The sequence below is a fragment of the Haemaphysalis longicornis genome, unplaced genomic scaffold (assembly GCF_048455015.1).
Source record: "Haemaphysalis longicornis isolate Haplotype H1 unplaced genomic scaffold, Haemaphysalis longicornis Haplotype H1 scaffold_2, whole genome shotgun sequence".
Classification (NCBI taxonomy): domain Eukaryota; kingdom Metazoa; phylum Arthropoda; class Arachnida; order Ixodida; family Ixodidae; genus Haemaphysalis; species Haemaphysalis longicornis.
This window is the reverse complement of record NW_027526295.1, coordinates 71,679,507-71,702,108: the sequence shown is the minus strand read 5'-3', so window position 1 is coordinate 71,702,108 and position 22,602 is coordinate 71,679,507. Positions and strand designations below refer to the sequence as shown.

Below are 22,602 nucleotides of genomic sequence, written 5' to 3'. Positions count from 1 at the left end.
AACCATCTTTCTCTTAAAAGGACCCTGCGACACTTTTTTTAACTTTTTTTGAAATCTCAGATGCTTGCAGAATGTAGTCACCCAACACACCCAGCACTTATACTAGGGGGTCGCAAAGTAGCCTCAGCCAAAATTTACTGCTCTGTGCCCATCAGATAACTTGGAAACTTGCACAAAAGATTTTTCTTTCTTTCCCGTCTTGGCGTTCATCGACCGCTCGAGTTACGTCGTTAAGGCCATGTACTCGCTGTTGGCCGGTTTTATTTCAGATGCAGCAATGAACGCATTCAATAGCAACTTTAATAATAAAGCTACAAAAAACAAAGCAGAAACGCAAAGCGTATCTGCTGCGACGAGCAAATCACGCAGTGCCGCTCCGTGCTGTCGGTAACTATAGCTTTCGCAGGGCTTCCAGATGCGAAGGTAAGAGTGAAAGCGTTTATCAGAAGTGTTGCAGGGTCACTTTAAAAACAGGCTCTGATTTTTCTTTCTGGAACCATCGATTTAGATGGAGAACACTGGCTTCAAGAAAAGAGCATTCTGGACTAGTGACGAGAGAGTGAAGTACTCTTTCCTTATCAAGTGAAATAGCCTGTGCGGCATACATGCAGGATTTTCTTCATAGATAAGATAAGCGGGCGTGGCGAGACGCTGGCAGCAAAATACATCACTAACCAAAAGGCATCTTTTGCGGCGATATGATACCGCAAGACACGATGCTTAGCTCAATATTTTGTCTATTTCATCTTTCACAGTGCGGGTGCAAATTTCTTCAAACATACTTGACTCGCCGTATAGTTTATGCGCGAACTGCTTGCACCCTCTTTGGCCATACCAACCGCACGGAATGTACCTCAAGGGTATTTCCTTGGCCCTTTTGTATTCAATTTCGCCTTACTACAGCGTTTCCTGCTGTCGCAGCACTACACACAATCTCAAGACACGCATTGATGCGAATAAGATCACTGCATTGTGTAGCCTTGAAAGCTTGACAAGTGAATTTGCTGCTCGTCAGATGGCTTTAGAATGCACCGTGCAGGAATGTAGGACTCTCGCTGTTGATCGAAAACGCCGTCCAAATTCATGTCACCAATACATGGAGACACAGTGTGATTGCAAATTCAAAACAAGTGAAGTTCATTCTATATCACACGACGTTAGGGGGTAGAGACAAAAGGCCATAGGAAGGCTTGATTGGTTCCGCGCCCCCGTTCAGCAAACAGTTGAAGTCACACAGCGTACATTATTCGCCCATTTGCAGCAGGATTCATCAGTTTACATTACGAAGTACAGATTCGGGTTTCGAAACTGAAAAAAGACATACATAATTACATCGCTGAATGGGCTGTAATTAAAAAGAAAATGCACCGCTTGATCTGTGACAAGTGTAAATTATCAGTATAATAAAAGAAAGATGTCACAAATCTGACAGAACAAGCAACTCAAAAATAGAAAGCAAGAGAAGCACACCAGAGAAGAAAAAAAAAAGAACAGCTCAGGCGTATAAAAAATCACGCACTAATGATGAGACACGAAGTCCTAGCAATCGTACATCGTAAAGCGGGGCGAGTAGGGAGGAGTCATATTTTTGTGAAAGTGCGAAGAACGACAGCGAGTTATCCTTCAGGTTTTTGAATGAAATAGAAGCGATAACTATGTTAATTCCTGGTGCTAGGGTATAAAAAATGAACGGCAAGCGACCTTTTAGCATCAGTGTAACATAATCAGTTTGGCATGTATCCACTTTATAATGTTCAGGTTGGAGACTACTGTAAGTTGAAACAATTATTCTTAGGTTTTATAAATTAGACAGAGTATGTTCTCTTTTATTCAGTTCTGTTTTGTAGCATCGACACAATCGAAAAAAATATTAAGATTTTACGCGAACATTCTCCATTTGCTCAAGAGCTTGGGTGTGTGTGCTAGGTAGGGAACATTAGAAACTATACGAATAGTCGATTTTGAAAACGGTCTTTTTAATCACACTACTGACATAAACTGAACGTCATTTTTTGTTATTTTTCTCTCTTCTTTTATTTCTTCTGTTTCTCCCTCTTTCTTCTGCCCTGTATTCTATAGGGCCTTTCCTTCCCTCTCCCCCCTTCCCCAGTCGAGCAGCATGCCGGTGTCAAAATTCCGGCAAACATCTAGGCTTTCTCTTCTAATAATCTAGGCTTTCTCTTCTAGGGTTTCTCTTCTAATAGCCTTCTCTCTCTCTTTCGATTGCTGAATGATCGTTACCATCGATGGCAAGGACGATGAGGCAACAGCCAACACGTCTCATCTGTTGGGGTTTTCTTCTTGCAGTCTTGTTTCTGCTCACTTTTACCATTTAGGTCAGCAGCAGTGCACTCGCCTGGAAACCCTTAACCGCTCAGCGATGTGTACAAGTCCTTGTCTCCCACGGGCCACGCCCGAACCAGTTCTCCAATCTGAGTCTTCGCTTAGTACACTAAACGAATTGGTTGCCGAACTCAGAGAAGTCATGACATAAAAACAGGACCACACCTCGGCTGCCCGAGATGTGTACCCGCTTTATGCCAAAACAAAGGCCATAAAAGTACCCTTCGACTACAGGCAGCTGCCGTCTTGTTGAAGAGCACTTTTTTTTTCCGGGGAATGAACTTAATTTCTACTCTGCGAATCCTGTTAACAACGTGAACACAAGCCTGCTGAAAGCTTAGGCTTGCCCACGAATATATTCTTACGGGGAAGCAGAGTTGAAGGCTGGTGTATTTGCGTAAACCACAGAAGCCAAGCCTTGGCAGACCGAAGCTCGCGTTAGTCGAGCCTTCTGCGTTTCTCACCTTCCTCATCTTTTCCTTATGCAGCGCCGTAAACGATGGCCATTCCCTTCATCTTGATTCGCGGACACCTTGGGACATTCCCCAGCTACTTCAGCGCATAGACTGGCTGCATAACCTCCCGCAACGAAATTGCTGTAAATTTATATTTTGATAAATCTTATCTTATCTTATCTTATCTTATCTTATCTTATCTTATATTATCTACATCTTCTCGTACAAAGAACTGCATTATGATAGATTGCGACCACATGCCAGAATTATTTTCTATGGTTTCAAGAAGATAATATAAGATTGCGGATTATCGACTCTGATAAGAATTTTCGAGGCGACGAGGTCGTTCTATGTCTGCAGGATTTAGTCCAAAATCTAATTGCGGGGCAGAAAACTGATGTACCTTACCCAAATTTCTTTCTGGTTCTTTTTTAAACAAATTAAGAAAAAAAAAGGATTGCCGCTTTGATGCATAGTATTCTTTCGTTGAGGTTGGCGGGTTTATAACTTTTATTATAGTTTCCCCTCGCCCATTTTAGTTCAGCACTCATAGTTTATTCCGACGGTTTTATTTCTACAAGATCAAATGCATTAGCCAATAAGAAATTTAGTGGGCAGCCGGAGCACCTCTTATAGAAGCTAGTTCTGCACGTGTACCAATTTTCGCGTGTTCAAGCCGTTTACCGGAATTGAGTGGTGAAGTGACGTCATGTTTAGAACATTAGAGTTCAGTTCGACCTCTCTTGAACGCAACAAGCGCAACTCTGATAATATCTGGCACGAAATCTCAGCAGTAAGCACAGCAAAGCTTCGACTTCATACACGACAGACTGTCTCAGGAAGTGCCTCGGCCTTCCAAAAGGATCGTCGCGTTCTGGGACAATTGCTGAAGCCGGCGGCCTGCCCTTAGACGTGTTACGACTTCAAGAAACACTACGAATTCATTTGAGGCACAGGTTACATACAAAAATGCATTCGTTGGCTCATATCGCAGATCGAAGCAATTCCAGCTTTGGGCAAGCAATCAGGGCTATTAAAGCTCAAATTCCAACTCAAGCACCGCAGACAATGCCCCTGGGATTCCCGCCCTGGACTCTGTCGCCCCTTCGGATAAAAACATTTATACCTGGAATTGATTCAAAAAAAGCAAATGCCTCAAATCAGCCTACTTCAGATGACACTCGCACACATTAACAAATTTTACACTGCAACAACTCACATTTTTACTGATGGGTCGGCAACATCTGAGTGCAGTTCATCAGGAATTTTTATTCCATCAGCTGGGAAAGCCCTGTCATACCGCCTTGAGCGACCGACTTCGTCCACGTCGGCTGAGCTTCATGGGATAAAAGAAGCCATCCGATACATTCTTCGCCAGCCGTCGACACAGTGAACCATTTTTTGCGATTCGAAGGCAGCTCTTCAGACCCTGCAACGCGCTAGCTGTTTCAGCCTTCATGAACATGCCCAGCGAGAAGTGAAGTATCTCCACCATCTCGCATTCGTATCTGGACATCGTGTGACACTACAGTGGCTCCCAGGCCACTGTGGCATATTGGGTAACCAGAAAGCGGATGAGGCTGCCCGCAGGGGCCTAGAATTGAGAACACGGAGAAGGATTTTTTTCACGAAAAATGATGCCTCAGCTATGACTAAGGCAGTAGTTTTGGCTGAGAGAAACCGCTTATGGTCCCTTCCGGAGTTTCATCAGGCCTTTCTATATTGCATAGACCCGTACATGAGAATGAGGCTGCCGGAACGACTACCTCGCCGACTGGAGACACTGTACCATCGACTGCGCCTTAATGCAGCGTTTACAAATTCGTTCCTTCATCGTATAGGCCAGACTTCCAACCCATACTGTGACAACTGTGGCTCACCCGAAACCATCGAACATATACTACTAGAGTGCTCTGCTTATGCTGAATCAAGGGCCCGTTTACAGCAAAGAATTGAATGTCTCCAACCTGGACCAATAACACTAAGATTGATGCTTGGACTATTCCACTCACCATCCTCCCAGCGCAAAGCCCTGTCTGCGTTATTTGAGTACCTCGAGGACATTGGCGTCGCTACAACACTGTAGCCATCTCCATAGCATGTGCAGTCAAGTTTTTTACTCCCTTAAACAGGACTCTATACATTTTTAATTTTTATTCTTTTTTTTATTCTTATCTTTTGCCTCCTACTCTTCTTCTTCCCCCTTCTTTCTTTGTTTCCTTCTCCCCCCTTCCCCGCAGAGTAGCATGTCAGCGAATTCATGCTGGCAAACCTCCCTGTTTTCTCTGTAATAGAGTCTCTCTCTCTCTCCCCCCCCACGACGATGTAGCAATAGGACGTTGAATAGAGCTTTTAAAACCACCAAGAAAGAAACTAGGAATATTAGGATCACGATATAAAACATCCAGCTGACCATACCGCACCGATAACTATCTGCGCGCCTCCCCAGCATATGTACTTTGCATTGCAGTTCGGTGACAGATGACGTTGAAAACGAAGAAAGTTATAGGTGAAGGGCGGTTCATGAGACGTTTGGTTCGCGGTGAATGGTGCTGGTCCAGTGAGGGCGTGCACTTTTCTGATAGGCCGGTCGTTGAGAGGCTCAAAAGATAGGATCGCGTCGAACATGTGCGCCGTACAATGCCGTGCCAGCAGCAATAAAAACGTACTCACCAGCAAAACTCTTAGCACTGTTGAATGCCCCATTTATTTATTTAAAATTTCTTACAGGCCCCTTTACAGGGCATTGAGTAAGGAGGGTAATTGGTCAAGTGTTACAGATCATACAATCATACATGACCTGAGATGCATGTAATGAACCACAGAACAACGGCTGTGGACTGTCAGCGAGGCCATTTCATGGACACATGGGCATATTTTTGTTTTACACTGGTATACATGAAGCGCTGTTATTAAGGATGTTTTGCCTGCGGGACACGCCTGAAATATGCTCATTAAGCGTTTTTTTTACTTATCACAGTGATATTCAATCAGAGGTTTATGGTGTCTCCCGTAATGATAGCTACAGGCATTGCCGATAATTCGCATAAAAACAAGCAGTTTGAAATGCATGCGGCAAGAAAGCCAGTCTCGCAGCATGTATACAATGATAGCAAACCATTATTATTAAATACAAATGGAGTGAACAAAATCTTTTACAGGCCGGCCTCATGGGCAGGTTTGGCCACCTGGTCGAGATTCACAAGGTGACCACCGAAGACGGCTACATATTGGAACTGGACAGGATGCAAGGAGTGGGAGCGGCCAGCAAGAAAGCGAGCTTACCGCCCGTGCTTCTTGTGCATGGGATCTTTCACAACGCTGGGGGATGGGTTACGAACTTCCCGTCCCAGAGCCCAGGCAAGAAAGCACTGAAAGCACGGCTAACTGCTGCCGTGTCCGTTTGTGATATAATGCTATAGTTTGCTTTGTGTGGCCCAGGAAACTACCCATTTCTCAACACGCGCGTGTGATCTCTCAGAATACCAAATTGAGGGTTATCAGGGGAAATTAGTACAGAGAAAGCATACCTGACCATCCGAAGGTATGGGGATTAAAACTCAAGTTAGCTTTAAACTAATATAGAGTTCGCATTAAAACTAATATGCGAACTGTATAATTATCCTAAACTAGCGGTAGTACCCGGCGATGACCAGGTAGGCCATGATACCAATGCGGATAACGCATATTCATGTATTCATTAATTGTTATAATTGGTTGCTTAGCCGTAGAGTTGTACACCATTAGGAATACGTGCCTGCAGTCCATACATCGGCTCCTAACGAAGCCGTGCTGTTATAGAAAGCAGCTGGAACTCGCGCTTTATTTCAAACATCCCGAAAAAAAATGTACGAAGCCAGTGCGGTCAAACGACTACTTACACATGGGAAGTGTTATCTCAGCGGATGTCACGGATAACTATCAGCTGCAGTTTTATAATAAATACTATAGGTTCCCATGGGAGGCTTCATATGACTTCAGAACCCGGGAAAGATTAATTTAACTTGTTAGGACAAAATCCTGAAATTAGTTTTGGACATTTGGGTACCACTTGTAGGATAAAACAAATTTGATATACCTAGCTGCAGATTGAATAGTTAGTGAAGAATCCCTAAACACACGTAATTTTCTCGAGATCTTGATTCTACGTATTAGGTGGCTGTCATGAAATAAGCCTTGTAAACCAGTTCTTAGGCATTTATTTGCATGGGTTACCTAATACAGAAAAAACGGTTTGATACCTAAGCGGGCCTGCGAGAGAAAGAGACAGTCCTAAAAATAATTTTCAGCGCTTAAACTCGTCACGGAGTGTTCTTTCAAAAACAATTCAGCAATATTGAGCTCCTGTATCTTATTAAGAATGTACTCCTGAAATTTCAAGCCTTTAAAATCAGCAGCTTGGCTGGGCGTTGACATCCCACCTTTGGCCTTTTCTGCATGTTAGTTGTGTAATTAAAAAAAAAATACGTTTAGCCCTTTTAGCACCGTCGCAGGGTGAAATACCTAAACCTGCTTTGCAATTCGAATGAGTAACATTTGGGAGCAAAAACGAATACTATGTATTGATCGGTCGATGCCATTTTGGGGCTTCGTAGAAACGCAATATATTCCCAACTGCAGATTCGCATCATGAGGGTAGCTAGGGCACAACCGTGAAAGCAATCTTTAAAGATTTTAAAGCAAAGCTTTCTAGCTCTACCAGCCAACGGTTCTTTCGTGGCGCGCGGGATAACAAACTCCCAACGCGGCGGAGGTGGCGGTAGGGGGAGGAGAGGGGGCGGGGCGGATGGATTCACTCACGGAAAACACTAGAGATGGCGCGGCGAATTGACCTAGCGCTCCCCGCGCGGAAGTGCGTGCTCGCCATTGGCGGCGTCGGCGGTACGGCATTGTCGTCTGCTTTAGCGACAATTGTTCCGGGCCTCTTTTAATGCACCTTCGCGTCCATTGCGCGCTTACTCCGCACGGCTTGATTAACTTGTTCGACAGCACCTCTTGGGTAACCCTGACCCGATGGAATTTGTTGTCGTACGGTAAAAATAAGTTAAGGATTGGTTTGCAGTTCGGGAAAACACAATGTACAAACCAAATACAGACGTGTGGCCGCTAGAGAAACGCTACTTTTTGCGCACTGCTTTCCACGAATGGAACTCCGATTTCTAAACTAGTGAATACCAATTTGGTTGTGTTTTAGGAGGTATTACAAAAGGCGAAAGTAGCAACTGGTTCTGATAAATAGCGATCATAAAAGTTTCCTCAGCTTTCTCGCAATTCGCGAACTTACTAAACTAACTAGTTTAAATCAGTATAAATGGCGATCACTGAGCTCACATGCCAAATTGTTTCGGTGTCTGCGCTTGTGTCGAGTGGTGGTGTAACCCCAAGCCAGCACATCAGGATGGCTAGGTACCGCCATCTAACCCTTCGAAAGACGCTCCTTTCCGTTTTCTTGCGACTCATGGCCGAAGTACAGCGGCGGCGGCGTCCGCCGCTCTAGCCCGGCCGTGGCTGACACTGCTGCTGCGTTCGGGACGCCGTCCCCGCCGATTCCAGGTAACGACAGCCAGAATCTCTGGTTTCGCTCTTTGTAGAGCCATGTGTGTGAATTCAAGTGACATCGCATGAGCAATTGTTGTGGGTGTCGTTTAAAGCTTTGCTTTCCAACCACTTTCGCAGCGTGGATTGGAGCGAATTTTTTTACGGGTCACATAAGTCAGCAAAAGCCACTTCAACATCTCAATGGGCGAGCGAGATAATCCTGAGTATGCGAAAAGACAATTTTCTCCTTTTACTCCATGCCTGGCAGAATTTCCGAGGATTCAGAATTAGTGAGCCCCTGAGCCGTGACAGAAATGTACTCCCGAAATTTCAAGTATCTAGGTCCAACAGTTTTCATTGGTGGTTTATGAATCCCTCATTCAGTCAGTCAGTGTATCGAGCACTTCATTTTATAGGTATACATATTCTTCACAACTGTGTGAAAATATTTGCAACCGCAAAACTTCGCAAAATTTCACTTGTTTTCTGGTAACTGAACAGAATAGACACTCCAGATTCACGTAGCATTTTTTTGTATCTACACTTCAGCGCCGCGAAAGCCAGAGGAAAAATACATGTTTTCCGCAACTGGCAGCACCCAAAGGGTTGATGGGAAAAATAAGTACGTTGTTATCGGACGACCTTCATGTAAAAACCTCGTTTCGTTGCTTTGTTCAGAAAAAAAAATGTGTATTGCAATGTAGTTAGTATTTATATTCATTTTTGGCAATGCTCATTAAAACATATTTGTTTAACCTACCGTAAGTTTTAAAACGGTTCAACTTAAATTTAGGACGATTCAGTGAGCAATAGAACGGAAGATGATAGGTGTAACGTCGACGAACAAGAAGAGAGCGGAATTAAACGCGTGTTAAGGACATATTAGTAGAAATTAAGACGAAGAAATGGGCGTGGGCAGGGCATTGAACGCGAAGGATACATAACCGTTGGTCATTAAGGGCAACACAGAGGATCCCTAGAGAAAGTAAGCGGGGCAGGTGACGTCAGAAAGTTAGGTGGGCAGATGAGATCAAGATGTTTTGGGGGATAAATTGGTTGCAGTTAGCACAGGACCGGAATAATTGGAGTTATATGGGAGAGGCCTTTGCCCTGCAGGGGGCGTAGACAGGCTGCTGCTGCTGCTGATGGTGGTGGTGATGATGATGATGAAGAGGATAATGATGAAAAAGAAGATGTTTTTAAAAGATCTACTTTTGTCCCAACTGAGAAGCAGCGTATTCTTATGGGCAAACCTATTATTGGCGTTAAATGGCCAAATTACGCGTTAGAATAATATTTACATGCATTTACTAGGATGGTCAGCTTTGCCGGTCAAGTGCTTAGATAACAAGGCACGAAAAGAAAGCCTTTCTTCTCATGTGACCCGCGCAATCCAGAGAATGCAAGATAAGCACAGAAATTCAGCTTAGCATAGATTTATCTGTTAACTCATTGAAACAAGGGATTTTCAGGCTTACACTTAACACCGTTTTTTGTTTAAAAAAAACCTCCTGTATGCTTCATCCCAATTCTGCACAAAGTGTAAGTCGCTACAATTTTCACACAGGAGCATACGTAGGAAACAAGAAGTTCGTGGTCGCGTCTTATCGGGGACCATAAAGACCAGATGGAAGTTTTTTTCATAAAAAACTGGTGTGCTGCCATAACCTCTGCGCACATACAAAGATTATTCAAATGACCGTAAGGACGAATGAACTACTGGCAATGCACGCTCCGCTTTCTGGCCCAGCCCTTCATACGTCGCGGATTCTTGTTCGTGAAATTCCGGGCGCCGACGAAGGCAACTGCTAAGAAATATGACGGTGCATTGTAGAAGTGTCTCTTGATCCGAATGAACGGGCCACCTGAGTGATAAAATAGGGCTCAAAAAACTAATATTTTTTCAGTGTTTTCCGTACTACGTCACCGCCAAATTTGAAAGGAACAATCTTGAATATTTTCAAATATTTCTAATATGCTTCGAAAAAAGCAAGAGAGAGAGAGAGAGAGAGAGAGAGAGTGAGAGAAAGAGAGAGAAATGGAGATAAAACGACTTTATTTCTAATCAAACTGAGATCTAGATTCTTCGGATAGGGGGCACCTAATTGAGTAACCAAAGCCCACTGCTACCTTCTTCATGTAGAACCGCTTACACTAACAAAAGATATACGGCCGTCTTAAGAGGCTACTGCAAAAGAAGATGCTCGAAACTAAAATAAAGCGTGTGGTCACAATAAAATGCGTACATTATGGACACGGGTGCCGTTCGTATTTGTAGATATTAAGGTGATGTTATCCCTTTACATGCTTCGCAAAAGATTATCGCGCCCTCAGGCTAGAAAAAGAAACAAGCTGAAGTTCCTAAGTTTGAACGGTACAAGTGATGTTTTGCAGACACTTGGTCTAACACTCCTGAAAAGCCTCCACATTTTTTAACATATTTTGATACACTGCGTGTGAAGATGCTGAAAACATTTGCCAGAGTAAAACCAATAATGGGCGGTGTAAGGGAGAAGCTAAGCTGCAAAACAGCTATTTCCAGACTACTTTCACATCGTCTTTAAAGTCAGCGCTCATGCGCGTTTGCCTAATTTGTCGTCCAAGTAAACACCGCCCAAAAATCGCCGCAGTGATTTTTTCCCACTTTCTTATATAAATGGGATAGATCAGAGCATTTTTTAATCGTTTCTACGCTGTTGACAGCCTACAATACTTGTGACCCCCCAAAACTATTGGTATGACTATCGCGTACCGTTTAGAGCCACGAGAGGCTAGTAATTTGGGTTACCGCAGTAATTTTTTACGAACGTTTGAATGACAACAAGTTTTAGCTGTGAATACGAAGTAATGGCGTATTACCAGCCAAAAACAAGTCTTGTATATTCCAATGTAGGTTTTCTTCTGGCCGATGCTGGTTTCGACGTGTGGCTTCTGAACACTAGAGGCACACCGCAGTCAAACCACCACAAGACGCTAACAACGGACGACCCCAGGTTCTGGGAGTGGAGGCAAGTTTTTGATGCACCCGCCGTGGTGGCTCAGTGGCTAAGGCGTTTGCTGCTGAGCACGATGACGCGGGTTCGATTGCCGGCCGCGGGGGCTGCTTTCCTGGTGGAGCGGAAAAGCAAGAACGCCAGTGTGTTCGAGATTTCGGCGCAGGTTAAAGATCCCCATGTGGTCAAAATTAATCCGAAGCCCTCTACTACGGCGCCTCATCGCCTGCGTTGCGTCGGTGTGGTAAACCTTGCAATCAATCAATCAATCAATCAATCAATCAATCAATCAATCAATCAATCAATCAATCAATCAATCAATCAATCAATCAATCAATCAATCAATCAAACGATCAATCAACCGATCGATCAATCAACCAATCAATCAATCAATCAATCAATCAATCAATCAATCAATCAATCAATCAATCAATCAATCAATCAATCAATCGATCAATCAATCAATCAATAAATCAATCAATTAAGTTTTTGATGCAAAGATAAATTTCCAGGCAACTGTATTCCAGTTAGTGCATTGCCGTTTCTGGCATTACGAAGTTATCGGGCAGTATTCTTACGCAAAAAATTACATCCCCCGGTGTACATGCCGAGTTGCCTGCAAAATAAATAAGCGGCAATATTCGGATGAAAAGTAGCCACATGATGTTGAAATGATGATATGCTTCGATTCTGTCCTGCAGATTTAAGGATAAGCAGCAGCTCTAAAAATGGGGCCGAAGGTACTAAGTGGCATTGCGTGATTTAATTAATTGGTATTGAACAGGTGAGCATAACGGCATAAGCACCCGGTCGAAGGGACCCTGAGGAGTTTTCCGGCTCCATTCTTGGTTCAGTGGGCATTCAGTAGACCTGTATCGCCTTGAATGGGTGCGTTAAACTATTGAACCAAATCCCCAGTTGTCAGGAAAATTACGCAGTGATACAGCTTTTCTGTACTCAGTGTTGTTATAACAAATATGTTGTTTATTATATTGAATTACCTCCTGGCGGGGCCCCTACAAAGAGGGCGTTATCTTTTCCAACCAAAACAGACAGTTTTCGCCAGCAGCTTCCTTACTATGACGCAAGGAACAAAATACAAAAGAAGTGCTCCAAGCGAAAGCATCTCATTTTCTTTAAAATTTGAGCGAGTTATCATTCACGCCAACGCAATCTCTACTCCTGAACGCCAACGACGCCGCTGTCAAATTTCAATTATACACAGCGCTGTTTTATGGAGTAAACTACCCTTTACAGGCACTGCAAGCTTGAAATACTCTGCGATTAGTGGATAAAACGGGCATTACCAGCGTGCGCGCGAATGTGTAATGCAGGATGTGATGTAGATTTTGGAATGAACTGAGGCAATATTCGTGTGCAGGTGGCTTGCAGTAGAATGGTAGACAATCTTGAAGTGCTTGAGATAATCTTCCAACTAAGGTTTGAAGATTTCAGAAGTTAAGTTGTGTTCTACAGCGGCTCTTCTGAAAAGGTCTGGATTACTTGAATGGCGCCTGACCGGTCTTTTACACTATAGAGACGCATGCGTTTCGGATATTCTTTTGTATCAAGTTTTATAAAGCCCAACACCTAAACAGCGGCTGAAGCGTTGCCTTTTATTTATTTATTTAAAATACCTTACAGGTTCCGAGGGGGGTTCAGTAAGGGGGGTTGCATAAAAAAGCATTGAAAAAGCAAAGAGCCATCGCAAGGAATAACAGATATTTTAAGAACTGAGAACTCGATATTAAATTTAAATAAAAAACTCCTCATAGGTACATTGTAGGAAATCGACGTACGACATGGTTCAGTACAGACCAACCAAATCAATGAATGTATACAAAGCTTGAAGTAACATTTGAGCAGAGAAAATCAAAAAGAATTTACATATTTGGGGTAAACAATGAGTAAGTGAACCACATAAAGCAAACTGAACAGTACAAGCAAAAAACAAAATGTAAATCGCAAGCAGTTCAGAACCCTTGAACAAAACAAGGTGACGCCGTTTATTATAAGAGCTACTCTGAAACTACTCGTGTGGGAGATTACGAAATTTTTCGTGCTTATTTTCTGAAGCAATGCTATCGGAAAGGTATTCCACAAGCGATTGGACACCGGAAGCGGTGAGAAGTTGAACGCATATACTGAACCATACACACGGGAGAAAAGTAATCGGTCCTTTCTTCTTTGAGATGTGTTCGATGCGATTTGAATAGGCAATGTGGAACGAGTGCCGTTATAAACATATTTGTGCGGCAAGGATAAAAGAGTGATATTGCGGCAAAGAACCAAAGGCTGAAGGGAATGGCCAAGCTCTGTTCGTATTACGCTGGAATGGTTGCTGTAATAACGTGAGATGAAACGGACAGCTCTGTGTTGGACCGATTTAATCATGTCGATTAAATCGGTCCAACACAGAGATAGTTATGATGCGGGGAGTAAAAAGATGATGCGTATTCGAGTTGTGGCCGAACAAATGTCTGCTAGGTCAATTTACGAATATTCGAAGGTGAAGTATTAAGATTACGGCGCAAATATTTTAATGTCTTCGATGCTTTTGCACAGCTGCTGTACGTGGGATGACCATGAAGGCTTTTAGTTTGGGGAACGCCGAAATATTTGTATGATTCGGTATGCAACAATAATTTATGATGGGCGTGGTATGAACAATGTGACTTTACGCGCTTACGCTCAAAGGAAATTACTTGACATGTTGATAGATTAGAGCCATTAGCCAAGTGTTACACCAATGACAAATTAGGCTGAGATCGTCTTGAAGCGCTTGGTGGTCGTCAACACGTTTAATTGATCTTTAGATAATGCATTCGTCAACAAAGATCCGCATGCGTGAAGAAATATTCAGTGCAAATCGTTGATGTTAATCATAAAGAACAAAGGCCCCAGAGCGCCGCCTTCGGTCACAGCTGATGGAAATTAGGTCAGATATGAAGAAATATTGTTAAATACTGTTAACTGTTGACAACTGGAAAGAAAAATTTGTCTATCGTAGTCGTCCATAATTTTTTGTGGGCGACACTGCCCTTATCTGAACAGCAGGGGTGGGGGACGAAAAAACGAATACTTGGTTCTTCGGCCACAAAATGTGTGCAAATTATTTCCCGAAGTCACATGGTATGGACCTCCCTCTATGCATGATGGCAATTTCGGAGGGCGGGGCGGGGTGGGGGGGGATATTTGTTTAGCATTTCGAGAATTACTGAGACTGGCTCATGACATCAGAAAGGGGTAAGGGTGTTTATTTTGAGCTGCGTTGTTCGTGCATCATGAGAAGCTCTACTCCTGGTTCTTGAAGTGGAGAGCAGCAAACTTGGAGAGCGGCGAAGTGAAGTGGAGAGGGTCAAAGGGACCTGGCAGTTGCGGAATTCGTAAGCTTCAAAAACGTGTCAGAATACGTCTCCTCAAAACAGTGTCTTGTGTGGTGACCCTATTGAATAACGAGGTCGCCGAGAGTCTAGATAGAAAACGAAGACCGAAACTCGTCTCTCGACTTCTTAAATGGAGAGGAGGAGGAATAAACATTTGTCGACTATATTTTCTTTATCCGAAATTAAAGGGCGCCACTTAAAACACCTCAACCCGAAACGACTTTGCTGATAGCGTAGTATAACTTTTGAAATCTGAATTTTGATATCTCCCAGTCGTACGTGTCCTGCCAAAAAGAACGCTGGTAACGACGACAGTGAGCCGTTCTGCAACACACTTTTAACTGCTCGTAAGGTAAAATAGGCATTTAAAAGCTTGTCCCCGGCTAAAACAACAATAACGGGCTACCTGTCCTACTCCTTAATGCGGTTTTTGAGTCACACGCTGAAATCGACGGAATTGTTTTGACACGTAAAGTAAGTGCCACGTGTAGACACTATCTGTCGTCCTTTTTTAGACTTCGAAAATTTTAGTGCAAAATTAAAATTATTTCCACCTGTTTACTTGGAACTCCCTTGCGGTTACCCTAGTATACAAGAAATTACAGCCGTACCACTCAATGTGAAAGCTGTCGGAAGTGCAGAGCAGTGATTCGTTATAATAGGTGGTGGCGCCATTATGCGCTCGCTGCTACCGCCCATCACGCTCTTCGCCGACCTGTCTCACTCCTCTCTTGATGAATATGGAGTTCAAATTTCCCGCCTTCGCAGTGCTCTCGCGCCCCCTGCCTGAAACTGCGCCAGCGGGAGATCTGTTCTTTTCGTGCTTGCTTTAATATCGTATGCTGGAGCTGTTTATGCATCTTTTCGAACGCGTAATTTTTTTCTTGTGCGGCTGGAGCATTTCTGCGGCATTCCGAATGCGGCATTTTTTTCTTGCGCTGCTGGAGCCTTTCTGCTTCATTTTCTTGCGCGGCCACTTTTTTTCGCGTACTATCGTAAAAACCAACCCAACGAGCGTTCCTAACTAAATGAACGCGGGGGCTGCCGGTTATATACACAGATGGTGCCTGCAATGTACAGTCGTCAAAACTTCTAACAACAACAAAGAACGAGGTGCCAGCGTATGCACAGAGCGGCAGCTTACGATAGCGCTCGGACTGCTAAGCCAGGCTGTGAGCATGCGATGAAGCATCCGAGTGCAGTAGGGCAGCATCGTGAGTGCCGATAACCAGGCGCCAAAGATGCGGCTGTAGCTAACGTGAGCTGCAACTCTGTGCATAGGCAGGCACCTCTTGTTTTGTTGTTGGTAACTGTTTTGACGACTGTACCTGCAGTTGTCTTGGCGCTAAACAACGCGAAGATGTATGAAAAGCGCCAGTGGTTCACGAGGTTAGAACGGTTATGACTATTTAAATCGCGTGGTTTTCGAAGCCTCAGCGTAACGTCCTAATACGGTACACCAAGCTCTACGTGGGTCCGTTATTTTGCTGCGCCGTCTGATTCTGACAGTTGCTTGACATCGACGGTTAGCGAGCTACGACGAGAAAGCGAGCCCATAAAGTGCTCTGCAATACGCTGGCTTTCATATGAGCCGGAGGGCATGCGCTCCACAAAAATCAATTGACTGTCTCTTTAGCCGTGCTAATGATACTCTCACATTCAGCATTGCTGTGCTGATCGCAAGTAGCTGCACCGTCACCTTCGCAATGGAACAAAGTTCCCTCACCCATCCACGCTAGTGATTGTTCCCACTTCGAACCACTGAAGATGAGTCTTCTCTTCATTTAGAATGTCCTCAGAAGCATATTCTGCTTAGAGTTCTGCAAATTCCACTTCAAGAGCATCCAAGGCTTCTTCTCTTCCACCAGGGGTAGAATTTGCGGGAAAGACTCGAAGCAGAAGCGAGGGCTTTTGGAAGATGAGCCGCTCAGCAACTTCAAATTGCGCTGTCCGCTTTCTACAAGGTTTCATTCTCAGCGGAAGTTTGTGGAGTGTATAGTCGCATGCCACAGAGAGAGAGAGAGAGAGAGAGAGAGAGAGAGAGAGAGAGAGAGGGAGAGAGGGAGAATAATCTTTAATGGTACAGGTGAGGTTAGCCTGGCAAAGGCTTGCTACACAAGAGGTATGAGAAATTAAGTTGCGGAAGTGATGACGATGACTATGATAACGATGGTGCACTCACTAAAGAAGCCCTATTTAAATAGTCTGATGAACTCCTGTACTTCGCAGGAAAGTCAATATAGATTTTGTCGCTCGAGATGCTCGTTTCGAGTTATACCAAGGCCCTAACACGTCACTTTGCGTTAGTCCTCTAGAAAGCTGCTGGCTCAAAGACATAAAAGGGGCGTCTTAGCTGCTGTACACCGCGCATATTCACATAATACGTGGTTCAAGTCCTCGCGCATGTCACAGAGTGCAGAGGGGAAAGCGGCCTAATTCATTTTGAAGCGAAAATAACTTCTAAAATACTACCACAGTAATGCCTGTGGTAAAGTGTGGGATTTTACTGTTGGGAAAGCGCGGGAAAGTGTAAATGACGGGCGGGACCGACGACGAGAAGGAAGAAGACGGGGCACGCGAAGGGAGAACGACAGAGGAAGAAAACGAGGCTGCTCGATCAGTGGTTCGGGCCTGCGTCTTGGACCTCCAGGCCGGCGAGAAGACACGGCGTACCTCTCGTCCTTGTTCCGGAGGAGCGCTCAAACAGCCCTGGTGCCCGCTTGCCTCGCGGCGTAGGCCCGAGGAACTGCGCCCCCTCAGCAGTCTCGGCCAGTCACCGATGCTGACATCCGAGCCGGGACTGGGGTTTGGTGAGACGCCGCGAGGACATTCTCCAAAGAATTGTGTTTTGCCGAACTGCCCGGGTGGGTGTGCTAAGTCCTGAGAACGATTCGCTAGTCTTTCGTTTTGTGGTCTTGTTTTCGTGCCGGAACTACAAGTGCTGACAACGTGCAACGGAACGAGTCGTACGTCTGGCGCGAGATTCTAGTTGGACCTCTGATCATTACAAAAGTGGCGAGCCTGCCAGGATCCAGCTAGCATACTGACTGATACGACTTCGGTACCATACAGAAAGACCACCATGGACCTCTAGAAGCTTACAGCGCTAGGCGTCCAGTACGGCCTATCTGGGCATGAGCTCCGCGAGTGGGTTGAGAAAGAACGCGCGAACCAGCGCGCTGAACGAGTCGCTCAGCGGAAAGCAAATCGCTAGGAGGGCGAACGGCCTCGTTGAGAAGTTCAACGGCACACTGAAAACAATGCTGAAGAGGATGTGCCACGAAAAGCCCCGAACATGGGACCGCTATATTGCGCCTCTTCTTTTCGCCTACCGAGAGGTCCCACAAGCCAACCTCGGGTTTTTCCCGTTCGAGATGATATACGGCCGGCATGTTAGAGGCCCTTTGTGCTCAGGGAGCTATGGACGAACGAAAAAATTGACGATGAAATTCGGACGACATATGGGTACCTCGTCGATCTCCGGACGCGACTGGAAGAAACTTGCGAACTTGCTTACGACAAACTGGAAAACACCCACCTGAGGCAGAAGAAATACTACGACCGGAAATGCCGGCCGCGAAAACTTCGTGTTGGAGATAAGGTCCTAAATCTTCTACCCACCGAATCGAACAAGCTGCTTATGCAGTGGAAAGGCCCATTCAAAGTGGTTGAAGCAAAAAACGACATCGACGATATAATTGACGAAGGTGGGAAGACCAAGGTGTTTCATGTCAACATGCTCAAGCTGTACGAAGAACGAAAACCTTTACCTCCTAAGCAAGCGTCAGTAGCAGCTGCTCAACACCACAAACTTTCAGTCCAGCGCTGACGAAGGGGAGGACGAGACCAACATTCCGTTCCTCTCGCTCCACTCATCGCAGTCCGTCGCTGACGTCAAAAGTTCTCGCGACCTCGACCCGAACCGTGCTAAGCAAGGGCGCACCCTGCTCCAGGCCTACCAAAGCATTTTTTCTGATCTACCTGGGGAGACCGACCTTGTAGAGTGCACATTAAGATCTACGAGCACCAAGGCCGCTCACATACCTCAGTACATCATTCCACTGGCACTAGTTGAGGCTGTCGAGGAAGAGGTACAAGAAATGTTGAGACTTGGCATTATCGAAAAGTCCAAATCTTCCTAACGTGCCCCTGTTGTGGTTGTACGCAAATCAGATGGCACTATCAGGCTTTGTATTGACTTTCGCGAGCTCAACCGGCTCCTTGTCTGCGACTGGGAACCCATCCCACGGATAGACGTTCTCCTGGCCCTGGTGGCGAAGAATAAGTTTTTCTCCAAGTTTGATTTTACAAAGGGGTACTGGCAGGTCCCCATGGCCCCTGAAAGCCGCGAAATGACGGCATTTTTCAACTCATCTGGTTTATACCACTTTAAGTATATGCCCTTGGGTATCAAGACTGCGCCAGACGTGTTCGCACGCCTCATGAGGGCTGTACTGGGGAACTTGAATCATGTATACCACTACTTTGATGATGTAAATATAGCCACGGACACGCGGGACGAGCACTTGGAAGCCCTACAGCAAGTTTTCCAACGAGTCGAAGCGGCCAAATTCACGATCAAACCATCCAACTGTGAAGTCGGGGAGCACCGTGTTTCGTTCCTGGCCATCAAATAGGGGAATCCAAAGTAGAGCCTCTCGAGAAAACCCTAGACAAAATTAAGGACGCCAAGACACCAGTCACCAAGAAGGCCGTCCAATCATTCCTCGGGTTAACCGGCTACTACCGGAACTTCATACCCAACTACGCCGAGCTAGCTAAACCATTGACGGACCTTACGCGGAAAGGCGAGAAGAACACCGTCACTTGGGGACCAGAACAGGAGAAGGCTTTCCACGACCTGAAAAAGAAGCTAGCATCAGCTCCCATTCTTCAAGCCCCAGATCACACCAAAGAGTTCGTATTGCGCACAGACGCCTCCAATGCAAACCTTGGGGCTGTGCCTCTACAAGCGGGAGAGGATAATACATTGCATCCTGTTGCCTACGCAAGCCGCAACCTTCTCCCGCGAGAAGCGCGATATTCTACTATCGAGCGCGAGTGCTTAGCGCTGGTCTGGGCAGTCCGGGAATTTCACATTTACCTTTATGGTAAACCGTTCATTATTGAATGCGATCATCAACCTCTACAGTACTTGCAGTCCGCGAAACACGTCAACAACAGGGTTTTGCGATGGAGTTGTCACTTCAGGAGTATGCTTTCACCGTACATTATATCAAAGGCACTGAAAACGTTGGTGCCGACTATATGAGCAGGGCATAGATGCGAGGAATACGCGTTTTACGTCGTGACCGTTGAATGTCGTGTGTGCTGTGCGTCTTTTGTATAGTTTCTCCTGTACATTTGGGGTGCAATTATGTTGTAAGCGGCCCCTTGTAAGGCACTTTTAAATAATTCCTTCAAACCGGACATCTCCGGAACTTGGAATAGTTGTGTTCACAACTTTCTAAAAAGGGGGGTGATTGTGGTAATGTGTGGGAGTTTACTGTTGGGAAAGCGCGGGAAAGTGTAAATGACGGGCGGGACCGACGACGAGAAGGAAGAAGACGGGGCACGCGAAGGGAGAACGAGAGAGTAAGAAAACGAGGCTGCTCGATCAGTGGTTCGGGCCTGCGTCTTGGACCTCCAGGCCGGCGAGAAGACACGGCATACCTCTCGTCCTTGTTCCGGAGGAGCGCTCAAACAGCCCTGGCGCCCGCTTGCCTCGCGGCGTAGGCCCGAGGAACTCCGCCCCCTCAGCAGTCTCGGCCAGTCACCGACGCTGACATCCGAGCCGGGACTGGGGTTTGGTGAGACGTCGCGAGGACATTCTCCAAAGACTTGTGTTTTGCCGAACTGCCCGGGTGGGTGTGCTAAGTCCTGAGAACGATTCGCTAGTCTTTCGTTTTGTGGTCTTGTTTTCGTGCCGGAACTACAAGTGCTGACAACGTGCAACGGAGCGTGTCGTACGTCTGGCGCGAGATTCTAGTTGGACCTCTGATCATAACAATGCCACAGTAAAGTACCACCAAACCCTAGAATACAACTTTTGCTTGTCGCTGGCACGCAGCCCCTCCGCAGCAGGCAATGTTCTGCCCCCGAGGATTACATCTTCGTTGGGTTTTACTTCTTTAGATCTTGCTAGGGAACATCCAGTGTGAAAAGCAGACCGTCATGGCAGGACTAACAAACCTAGCCATGAGGTCCTTTAGAAGCTGCATCAACACGGACTGGAGCAGAATAATTTGGGGTGCCTAGGGCTGAAGTTGGCAGTTGACTTTGTCCAGCACAGGGATGGCACTCTTTAAGAAAATATCATGAGTTAAGCTTACATCAGAGGACAGGAAGTACAATAGCCTTCGCTCACAGCTCAAGCTGGGATGTGCGGTACTCTAGAATGAAAGCTTCCCTTTCTTTGCGGGATTGAATCCATCTTGCTTCTTGGCTCGTTCTCGTTTTTGGCGTTCTTGTTGGACTTCGTACCGCTCACCTTCTCACAAAGCTACAGTTGTCTTGGGGTTCTGGTACAACCGTAGACGGTGTGGGCGTTGCTGGTTTTTCGGCTTTGTCTAATTCAGAACGATCACCAAGGTCTGCCACAGCTCCAGCAATCTAGCCAGGCACTTTCCCAGGGATATTCACCACGTTAGCACACCTTTAAAATCTTCCGCACCTTTGTACTGTGCAACCCTTGAAATTTCACAAGCCTATTTTTTCGCTTGGCGCTCTTCTCGAGTTTGTAGAAGACGTCCACAAGCAGGCCGTCGAATTTTGCAAGTACGCACGCGGCTTTTTTCTCGGCCCCAAGATTTCTGCCGTGACACGTGCAGCCAACGACTATCAAATTTTCTCGGGCTTCTTTTAGCACAGCTGCCACACTGTTCTTTTTTGCTGACCGTCACATTGATAATGCCGGACGAAAATGCCATATAGTTCTTTCTTATTTATTATATTTGTATACCCTAAAAGCACAGAGGGCTTTACATAAGGGGGTATACACGAACCTGCCACAATAGTGTCAGCAATACATTTGGTGAGGAAACAATACTAATAACGAACTAGTCAGTCAGCAACAACAGGTAACACATCTGAAGGGAACACATTGTCAACGCGCATAGAGGGGGGGCGCTGCGGTCGCCGGAGCGAGCGGACGTGCCTCGCATCGGCTCCGTGAAATATGCCAAATTTCGGCGGTCCATCTCACCCCACCTGGCCCACTTCGACACGCGAGTGTTCCGTTTGATCTCCGGAACGCGTGGACACCAAGTTTGGGCCATTTCGCCCATTTTTGGCGAATTAGCGAGTGTTTTCGTGTGTGAGGCGAGGCCGGCCCGACTAAGCCTAACGTCGACTCCGGCCGCGGCGGCCACGTGTACGGTCGCCGCCGCTACCGGGGAGGCCTCGCGCGTCGCCCCGGCGGGCTCCGCGGATTTTCGCGGAGCTATGGAGAACGAAGACAACGAGTTCCAAGAAATGGACACTACGCCCGCTGCCACGACGACGACGGATCCGACTCGCAAGTGTCGCCGCGACCCGACCGGCCGCGACGACGCCGGCAACGCGGCGAGGAAAACGGTCGTCATTACTGCTCCTACCTCTCGCCGGACCGCTACCGGGGGTGCCGCCAGCGTCGACGACGACGACTCCGTTGCCGCCGCCGCCGTGACACTCGCCGACGACGCGGAAGGTGGGGAGGACTCTGTGGTGTTGTGTGCCGGGTGGACTCAAGTGGTTTCCCGCCGCGCAAAGAAGAATTTGAAGGCATCGGGAGCCCCGTCGCAGCAGGGCTCCTCGCAACCAGGTAAGCCGAGCACCTCGGGCTCAGCTTCGAATTCTAATAGCAACGCGCGCGCGGTCGGAAGACAGCAGCCCACGCGGGCTCAGTTC

General features: G+C 46.1%; 1 protein-coding gene across 1 annotated transcript in view; it reads left to right on the top strand.

Moving 5' to 3' along the window:
* Nucleotides 1–22,602, top strand: part of LOC144168057 (lysosomal acid lipase/cholesteryl ester hydrolase-like) — an 85,730-nt gene that overhangs the window by 33,112 nt on the left and 30,016 nt on the right. The window contains exons 2-3 of the mRNA XM_077697143.1: nucleotides 5,960–6,158; nucleotides 11,230–11,344. Of these exons, the coding sequence (XP_077553269.1) occupies nucleotides 5,960–6,158; nucleotides 11,230–11,344 (314 nt within the window). The remainder of the gene's footprint in view (nucleotides 1–5,959; nucleotides 6,159–11,229; nucleotides 11,345–22,602) is intronic.